The sequence below is a fragment of the Osmerus mordax genome, chromosome 7 (genome assembly GCF_038355195.1).
Source record: "Osmerus mordax isolate fOsmMor3 chromosome 7, fOsmMor3.pri, whole genome shotgun sequence".
NCBI lineage: Eukaryota > Metazoa > Chordata > Actinopteri > Osmeriformes > Osmeridae > Osmerus > Osmerus mordax.
Genome location: NC_090056.1, coordinates 6,646,102 through 6,656,527, shown reverse-complemented (window position 1 = coordinate 6,656,527; position 10,426 = coordinate 6,646,102). Strand labels below are relative to the sequence as shown.

The 10,426-nt window shown below is 47.7% G+C and overlaps 1 protein-coding gene across 1 annotated transcript; it reads left to right on the top strand.

Moving 5' to 3' along the window:
• The first annotated feature begins 1,320 nt into the window (after positions 1-1,320).
• On the top strand, positions 1,321-9,223 carry rnd1b (Rho family GTPase 1b). Its single transcript, XM_067240303.1, has 5 exons — positions 1,321-1,440; positions 1,890-1,977; positions 8,301-8,410; positions 8,659-8,793; positions 8,978-9,223. Exons 1-5 carry the CDS (start codon positions 1,321-1,323, stop codon positions 9,221-9,223), a joined length of 699 nt encoding a protein of 232 aa, XP_067096404.1.
• Positions 9,224-10,426: the final 1,203 nt, after the last annotated feature.

Genomic DNA, 10,426 nt, shown 5'->3' with positions numbered 1-10,426 from the left:
ATTAGCTGGGAGGTAGCTAGGCACTAGAGAATCCACCTAATTTACTTAGCCTTTTAATTTCCCATTGTGTTGTCGGGAGGGGTGATATCCATACAGTGCTAGCCTTCGAGGTGTGAAAGGCAGCACGTCTGATTGGAGATGTCCCCTCCCCTGACCTGATCCTCCAGGCAGACGATGGACACCTGCAGAGGGCTCCAGACTCCTGGGGGATCAAACCACTACCAGGGATCATGGTCATGTGCAATACCCCCGGATGACAACATTATACTGACTGGGGAAAGGTGCTATTCCTCAATTTAGTCTTTGGAAGGCTATTGCAAAAATAGGTTTGTTGAGGGATAGGCCTACCCAATGCATTTTAGCCATGTTTTTATTTGTTCTCACTTTTGGTATAATTAGATCTGACCCGTAAAGTTAATCATGCTTGTGTGCTAATACAGTAGATCACGACCGCAAATAGCACACCAGGGGAAAGTGATCAGATTACGATCAAATAAGGCAGGCTTTTCCTAATACTCTAGATAGGTTCAATCTAGAGTATTCTAATTAAATTAGAAATTTTAGTATTCAATTCACGTGTGATAATCCATTGTCTGTTAAATTTGAACGATAAAAGAAAGTGTTTCTCTATTAATGCTCTTGACTTCATCCAGTAGTTCAGTTGAACGAACATCCATACAGCGGTGGTGAGGTCAGTTCCTCGTCCCTGGCATTATTGATGTTGAGGAGTTAAGTCAATCTAATGATTTAATTTGTAGCAAGCCAAGCAACAAGCTGAAATGGGTCGACTAGTAGAAAGACCTACTCGGTCAACTGGAAAACTGACATAGGCTATAGCTGTGGTCTAACTATGGTAGAATGATAACAGGGTGCAAGTTACTGAAACAATATCAGCATACACGTTTGACTAAAAACATTTATTTCGCTCAAAAGTCTTATCTATGGAAACTGGGATTTTTTTCTATGGAAACCAGATGAATAAAGTAGAACAACAAACCAAGTCGTGTGTCTAATAACCCATTATTGTGTATTTGCACAGGTAAACGTCAACCGTGTGTCGCTTCTCTGGATGTAATCGAAGAGAGAACAGGCCTTTTTCAGACCACTGAAAAATGCGAGTTAGTGAAGGAAACCTCGCGCGCCTATTGGCTACTGAGGCCGTGTATAAATCGCCGCAGTGGTAAATTCAATCATATCAACTGCGGACATCCTTCGTGGCTTACAAGACGGAGCGGCACACCGAACCTAGGAAATTTACTTGTGTTTCTCAACGTTTTTACGCTTTCTTTTAAGCCTTTCTTTTTGCCTTTTGGTATTACAATGAAGGAAAGAAGAAATACACAACCGTCGGTGGTTAGATGTAAATTGGTTCTTGTAGGAGATGTTCAATGCGGAAAAACGGCAATGTTGCAAGTCCTGGCAAAAGACTGTTATCCAGAGGTATGTGTACTGATCCTCATGTATCTGTAATATTATACGAATTTACTTGTTAATGAGAATGACAGATTTTCAGCAAAGTTAGAAATGGGCTTATTCTATCCAGCTGTCTCCGCCTTAGACTGGCTGCATGATGCGCATTTCCTAGAATTCCGTTTTTATTGGAATCTCTATCGTCATTTGTAACGTCTTATCACTGAATATAGACAATGTTCTGGTAGCCTTAAAGCGTTTATGAAGAATTGATCAAATATGTATATATTTTCGCCTTCATTTGGATTCTTAAAAATTTTGGCAATCTAATAATAACGTTTCACTCAATCGTTGAATTATTTTATGTACATTATATCTTGCTGTAATTAGATCAATTCCATTACACCGGCGGGGGAATGTTGACGGAGTGTGATTGACACCTCACTACTAATGACACAATGTTGCTAATTGCTCCTCAGACCTACGTGCCGACGGTGTTTGAGAACTACACAGCCTGTCTGGAGCTTGAGGAGCACCGCGTGGAGCTCAGCCTGTGGGACACGTCAGGTAAATGATGATGATTTCCTCTGGCTATGGCCTCCCTGCACCGCTGGAGCCTCACGTTCACTTTGATGTCAGAAGAGCAACATGGGGGCCACTGTGACATATTGTGTCTGGAGGCTATGGGTTCCTCTGTCTTTGATGTTGTGTTTGAATCTCAGTATGGATTCTGTTGTGTCCGAATGGGTTGACGTTACTGGGTTCATGATTGTCTGAAAAATTCCAGTGGTCTACTTGGGTTTCATAAAGACCCTGTTGAAGTCCTAGATTAAATCAAAAATGGCTTGTGATGAGTCGGGGCCTTTTTACATCTAATTTACTACCATTCGCACCATTTCTACATAATCTAATGACTGTGAGCAGTTTTGGGTCCCTGTCATTACAGCGTTTACAGTGATATCACATTAAAAGTATAGGATAGGCTTGTAGGATTGTTGTGTTTTGAAGAGCCCTTTTCAGGTGTGGGCTGCATGATGTGGCTGGTGGAGCTTAAAGGAGTTGGAAGCTTTTCACTCAGTAAAACACTCATTTTATGATGAGCACAGCGGTAGCAACAACTTTGGAGCACGTACGTTTTCTGTCTTGTTGACGTTTGTGGACATGTGTGTAATTGTGGGATGTGTGCGTGGGTGTGTGTGTGTGTCACGTAGACTATACCTCTCTCACCATCGTCTGTGCATGTTATTCTAACCCAGAGTGCAGGTGGTCATGGTGTCAGGGGAAATATCTCCCTAAGGCTGTCTTAATGGTAGCCTACTGACCTGGATACATGTAACCTGGATCTGCCCTTGTGGTGTACAGAAGCACCTGGTCCGACCCCGTCACGCCCCTCTACTGTGGATGTGTGTCCCATCCACGAGGTCAGGCTGGCTGCATGTGTACTCGCGTGCCTCTGCCTGCATGCTGCGAAGCCCTTATGCAACAGATCCACTTGTGTGTGCGGTAGGGTAGGGATTTCTCCACGGCCGTCCTCGTTTCACTTCAATCAGGAGCTGAATGGGGACACGAATGTATGACACAGACTGGTTATAGCTGTAAATCCGGTCTTTTTCAATCCCTGACCCCTGTCCTTTGATCTGATTGGTCTGGCACGGTAAGGTGCCTGTGGACAGGCACAGGAAGCAAGCAGTAGGGGTGAAAGTTGGTGGGGGTTTATCGGGCGCGGAGCAGAGAATCAGTGGGGTGTGTTTGGGATCTGCGGTTGCCTCTACATGTCTCTCTCCCTCCCTCTCTCTTCCTCTTTATGTGTAAATGTTTTGTCTGCCTGTTTCTTGCCTCTTTCCCCCCTCTTTCTGATCATTCCCACCACATTTATCTCTCTCACTCTTTCTTTCCCGCTTAATCTACCCCCCCCCCCCCTTGTATGTTTTCAGTCCTTCTCCTCAACCTCTGTCATAGTGTATTGACTGTAGTGACCATATAGAAACCATCACATATATTAGTATCTGAAACATGTATTATTTGAATACATGAGTTGAATACTCATTTGAAAGAATCCCACCTAACACACAGCAGCCTCCACAGACAGAAATGAAGACAGACAGGGCCTGGTTGACCCCCAGACCCCCCCCTCCCCTCCCCCCCACACTTTAATCTGCTCTAATTGCATGAGCCGGTGCCGGGGCCCCCATGATGCGCCATTGAACAGTCTTCCTCGTTACAGTCTCCTCTCCACTGATTGGACTGACCTCATCATCAGGTTTTGTACCAGCTCTCACTGAGACCCAACTAGGATTTACGGCCCAAAAATCAATCCAGCGGTCTTAATCAGGTCAGCCAATCGGATGGATGTCGGGGTTTGGTTGGCAGGGCCCCCCCCCCTGGGTTAGGAAAAAAAGCCCCCTACTTCATCCTGCACTTAACACCATCCCAGGACTGTAGCTCATGTACAGTGAATTATTAACCTTGTTAGAGTGTAATTTATACCCCTTTAAAACAGACTTGCTGATACAAGCTTTGTTTCCGGACACAATGATTAGTTGTGTAATATGTTAATGAAATGGATCCGATATGAGTCGCCGCAATATGCAAAATGGCTGATGAAGCAATATATCGGGGTTGTAAAACGTATAGGCGTAGTTAAGACATGAAATTATGCTCCCATTTCACAAAGGCGGTTATTTTCTTTGAGGGTAACCGTTTTTAACAAGAGTTTTTAGTTCTTTCTCAGACATAGTGGGGAAATATTTTACAAATGATCCACATGAATCACTTTCACTGCGTGGAGAAGTACAGAGCAAAAAAGATCAACTCATTAATTTTGTTGTTGTTTGTTGTGCTGTCTGAGGGCATCCTATCCATCCATACATACATACCAGACCAGCCCCCATCAGTGCAGACAGTGTGTGAACTGGTCTTATCTGAACAAACAACATTACCAAACCTTCTCAGCTGATCCTGTTACCCTTTTAGCCACCTTTGACCTGGCTAGTATCTTGGACACGTCTAGATAAGACAAGCAGAGCACTATGTCATTAAGAGCTATCTGAGATCTACTGGATGAGGCAATATGTTGATCAATGTGAGAGACTGTCTTTAATGATGTGCCTCCTGAGTGAAGTGAGGGTGGTTCAGATATGGTTGTCATAGGAACAGCCTTTCAGTTGTCTGTCTCCCTCCTGAGGGTGGAGAGCTCTCCAGGTCCGATGGAATGTTTGGATGCCCTATCCGCTTCATAGTTGGCAATGGCAAACAATCCACGAAGGTATCTTTCCCCAAGTGTGTGTTCTGTGTTGTGTGTGTGTGTGTGTGTCTGTGTCTGTGTGAGTCATCTCGTCAGTCTATCATAAATCTAACTGACCTCAGGAATGTCATCCTTAGAAATTCCCGAACGATGCATATCGAGGGATGCATCATTGAGGATGCATATTTCATCAATTGCCCCCTCACCTCAAGAGAGCATTAAAAACCCTCCCCCACCTGATGGCAGGCCTGTCCCCTTGTCACTCCTGAACCTCCACCCACACCACCACCACCACCACTCCAGACACACACACACACAGTTATCGCTGGCCCATTTTCCACTTCCACCACCACTCTCAATCCTTCCTCCAGGCGTTGTATCATTGAGATAGGGATGGAGGAGAAAAGGGCGCTCTGGGAAAACTCTCCTGGAACGTGAGCCATTGGAATTAGGTGTTACATTTTCTCTTCTGTACCCCCCCCCCCCCCCCCCACACACACACACACAGACACACAAAATTCCTCGTTTCATGCCTCAGAAAACTCCATGCGTTGTTGCCAGGCAGAAGGAGGGAGCAGTCTGGTGAAGAGAGAGAACATGTCGAGGAAGTGCAGTCGAGAGCAAGGGAGTGGTCTGGTTATCTGTGTCTCGGGCTGTAGGGCACAGCGGCCTGGAACTGTAATAGTGTAGTAGGCTAGTAGTGTAAAAGTGTAATGGTGTGTCTCTGCACCATACAGTGGCTACCGGCTAGGAATTGTAATCATGTCATCGTGTCATAGTGTAAAAGTGTGTGTCTGTCTGTAGGGTAAGCAGTTGATAACAGTGGGATGGTTTGGTTTGTCTTCAGAATGGATGCTGTCAAACCTGTCTGTAGCGTACTGCTCCTCTGTGATGCTAGACGTCTGGGGTGGGGTGGTGGGGAGGGGGGCGTAGGGATGGCACCGGGGGTCTCACTGTGATCTGTCTCTGTGGGGGAAGGCTGAGAGAGCGAGGGGGAGGGGGGGCCCCTTCTTCCTATGCCCCCCTGGGACTCCTATGCTCCCCAGCAACTGGAGACAGACAGGAGGAACGTCTGTTTCCAGAATTAGAAACGGGGCGCCTGGGAGAGGGTTGATACCGCATGCAGCCGCCGGATCTCCACCTCTCCAAGGCCTTTCACAGTCAGGGTTGGAATACCTCCCCTCAACCCTTTCTGCTCACGTCTTGATCTCCAGCCCAGACCTACTCCCTCTGACTGCTCTCTTCTTTCTTCTGGTGTAATTTACCCTGGGGGAGTCAAGCAGTGTCTGCCTGTCTGTCTTCCTTTTTAAAACCTAATATATATATATATATATATATATATATATATATATATATATATATATATATATATATATATATATATAGAATATAGAACCGGAATGTTCCATTTGGAGCCACCTTTGGAGCCACCTTTGACAAAAAGTCAAAGATGTATCCCAGCTCCACCCAGCCCGACTCTCTCCCGTCCCCCTACCCCCACCACCTCCACCCCTCCCCCACCCCACCTTCCCCCACCCCCCTGCTCGCTCTCTGGGACTCATTCCTTCCTCCCACCTTCATTCTCCTCAGTGGGGGGTGACAAATTGGTCACTTTAATTGAAATGGCTCCTCGGCCGGCCTGTCCATCGATCGCTGCGTTTAGATCAGTGGCTGTTTAATGCAGGCTCACGCTCGGACACTGGGCCCTGTGAGGTCACACTGCCACCCCTGCGTGGGAGGACCAAGATGCAGAGAACTCTCTTCAGACATGCAGACAGGCAGACAGACAGACAGACAGGAAGGCAGGAAGACAGACAGGCAGACAGGAAGGCAGACAGAGGTTAGCCAGCTAGCCATCTCAAAGTAGACAAAGACTCTGAAGTGAGCCCTCCCTACCTCCCACCAAAGTCTTTCAGCTGCATTCATTGTTCTGACGTCTGAATGGCACATCCTTTACCACCAGGTCGAGCGTTGCTCTTAGGGCGCTTTTGAGCATGGTCTCCGTATTTACGTACATAGTAGCTAGACTATTGTATTCGGTTGGGCCGCTCTACAAATGATGATGAACCGCAATTAGCCTACCTGGGTCAAATGTATTCATAGGGCATGTATATTGATGTACTATACATTGTGCAGGTAACCTGTGCAGAAAGCCAATTAGGACATCAAACAATACAGCCTTAATAATGGAGGTACTTTATCAAAGGAGTGCATCCAGATGTTGGAAGCAACAGGCGGCTCTTATTGTCTCCAGGAGCTGCAGTGTTGACATTTCTTTGGTCGTCAAACCCCATCGTATCCTGGCGCAGCTTGTCATCATTCTGCGCACGCCCCCCGGCAGCTGGCAAACTCAATTTTCCCCTTTGATAACGTGGAGAATCATTAACTATTCATGACCGAACGGATCCATGCTTGCTCAACACACCATTGTTTCTGCGTCCTTTGCTTGGGCTCTGGTGGTACAGCTTTCGTGTTGTTTGTCGCGCTTTACATTGTGAATCCATTAGCTGGGTTGTGTGAGATTTGATGAGATATTAGATGATCTGCTGGTGGAAGTGTGACTGTGGAGCCTGGTGTGGAATCCGAAACGGTGCGCTAAGCCTTCTGGGCCTCTCCTGCTCCCTTTGATGGAAGGTGACGTGGGACGCACAGCCAACGTGCGTGTGAGTGAGCAAGAGAGCAAGATAAAAAATAATTTCCAAAGTGCATGTGTGCATGTTCTGTGTGTGTGTGTGACAACGTAGGAGAGTGTATGTGTAAATGCTAGCTCTGTGGACCTTGACGTGTGTGTGTGTGTGTGTGTGTGGCCGAGGGAGCCCCCACCCTGTGGCACAGCGTAGCCTCCTCAGCAGGAGGTGGGCAGAGTTGCGGCGTGTCAGATGATTGATTGGCAGTCGGGATGGGCCTTTATGGAGGGGTGGGAGGATCGGCTGATGCAGATGGTGGTTTCCAAGGCTGTTGCTGTGGTAACGGAGGGACTGGAGGTATTGCTCAGCGCACGCAGGCGGAGGACTTCGGGGGGGGGGGGTCTTACTTAAGAATTCTGAGAGCATGAGTGGGAGCGTCTGCCTGCCTGACCGCCCCCCCCCCCCCCCCCCCCAACCCCCGTTCCACTTGCGTAATCCACTGCTCAAAACGATCAATGAAGATTTAGGGCTCGATTGTCATCTTCTTCCCATCTGTAAACGTCAATAGAGATAGGGAGAGGCGAGGGCCTGTTTCAGGGACAGGAAAGTCAAACTGAAGAGGAGAAGTGATGCCCATTCCAGATAACACCTTAGGACAACACCTTAGCATGCAGGACAACACCTTAGCATGCAACCTTCAGCCTTCATAATGATCTGATTCCATTTTAAAGTGCTTAAAAAAATGTGACAAAACAAATAATAAATGGCGGTCAAATGAAAAAAAAAAAAAGTTCCTTGAAATTAGTTTTTGTACCACTCTGTCTGCAAATGTCCAATACAATCTTTCAAAACAAAGAAATGATCTGATGCAATGAGGGTAATCAATCGAACACGCACCAAATACAAGTGTTCACTTCCGGCCAATGCAATTATTCTTTGCGGCATAATCGTATGTTTGGCAGAGGCTGGCATTGGGTTTGTGTTAACGGTTCTCTTTCTCTCCTCTCTTCCCCCCCCAGGTTCACCATACTACGACAACGTCAGACCTCTCTGCTACAGCGACTCGGACGCTGTCCTGCTCTGTTTCGACATCAGTCGCCCAGACATTGTCGACAGCGGCCTGAAGAAGGTAATGCCATCCGTTCCAACTTGTGAGGAGTTCATCACTCCTTCTCCTCTGCAGACCTCAACCCAGTTCAGGGTTGTAGGCTATCACTACTGTAGACTCCATGTTTGTAGTTTCCTCTGTATCTTTAAGATGAAGTCAGTGCATTGCAACGCGTCCTTTATTAGTATCAATTAGCATACAGGGTATTAAAGCCAGTCCATAAAGACCGAATGATCAACAATTTCTCTGAATGAATCCTATCTCTGCAGTGGAAGGCTGAGATTCTGGACTTCTGCCCCAGCACACGCATCCTCCTCATTGGCTGTAAGACTGACCTGCGCACGGACGTGTGCACACTTATGGAGCTGTCCAATCAGAAACAGACGCCCATCACCCATGAGCAGGTAGGCAGAGCTAACGCACCCCTTTGTGACAGCCGTGGCTGATTCCGAAGTGACACATTTAAAGAAGTGTATTTGGCGAACAACGTTTCGGTAGAATTCGGGATGCAGGCGATCAAGAGGAGACACCAAAACCAAGTCCGCTGAGGATGTGTGCTAACTGATTCTCCCCTCCACCCCACCCCAGGGCTCAGCCATGGCCAAGCAGCTGGGAGCCGAGGCCTACCTGGAGTGTTCGGCCTTCACCTCCGAGAAGAGCATCCACAGCGTGTTCCGCACCGCCGCCCTGGCGTGCATCAACAAGCTGCAGCCGCTGGCCAAGCCGAGCCCCACCCGCCGCCTGTCCAAGAGACTCCTCCACCTGCCCAGCCGCTCCGAGCTGCTGTCCTCCACCTTCAAGAAGGAGAAGGCAAAGAGCTGCTCCGTCATGTGAGTGGAGGCCCGTCCCGTCCCGTCCCCCGTCGGGACGGAGGCTTCCTTCACTCTCCTCCCAGTTCCCCTCCGTTCCCCCCCTCGCTCGATGCCTCTTTGGTTTCGGGGGAAGGGGCACGGGGTGGGGGGGTGGGGGGGTGGTGCGGGGCGGGGTGCATACGATGGCTTTTATCAGTGAAGGATTCCACCAGCTGAATCCTTCTCCACGCCCCCCGCCCCCCCCCCCCCCACTCCCACCCCACGACCAAACAAAAACCCCACAGTGTCCACTCCCTCCTGGACTGTTCAGCACGTCATTGTCCATGACTTTCTATCATGACTGTATCTCATGCTTTTTCAAACAAAATAATAATAATCCAATAATCCATGGTTTGACCATCAGTTAACATTCTTTTTATCACCTGTAAACAGTATGCTGCTGTTGTGGGGTGACACTGACCAGACCTTCTATATTAGGCACATGTTGATTTGTCCAAATTGGAAAGTGTGCAATGTTAAATCTTGTGATGTAACTGCCTCTTAAGACAACTCAATGCCTATTTTTGTAAAGCAAAAAAAAAAAAAAACTTGCATGCAATGATCAAACACACCTGTTCTTTTTTCCCCCCTCTTTGCTCGAGAGGAGCTGAGCGGCCGGTTCCTCCTAATCAGGCTCGTTCACAGGCAGAGAGAGAGAGAGAGAGAGAGAGCTGTGGGGAGAAGAGTGTGTCTGACCCCTGCCACAATGGAAAGCTGTTCCACGTTGCCATTGTCTCTGCAGCCAGGAGTGCTGGATGGAGGGATAAGTGGTGATGGCGTGGGCTGCTGTGTTACACTCCAGTCATCACTGTCTAGACAGTGTGAACCTGTCTGCAGTGGGCTTCTAGGTAGTGGAGTTCTAGAGAGCCCTGCTCCTGTAGGCTCTCAGTTGACATGAGAACCAGACTCTCTACAGACAGATTAGAGCTTTGTAATGAGCTTAAAAATCTTTTTTTTTTTTTGATACAAACAAGTAAATGCGCCGAGCGGAGCTTTTTGAGTAGGGAAGGTATACATCCCTTCCCTTTTATTAGGCTGTCTTCAGATGTTTACAGATGTGCGCTTTGAATGAAGTACCATAGCTTCCTATGGGATGTGTCTGATGTGGCCAGGGGCACAGGGCAGGATCCTGACAGCATAGAGCAGCCGTGTGCTGAGCTTTAGCTGGCTAATTGACGGCAGGATT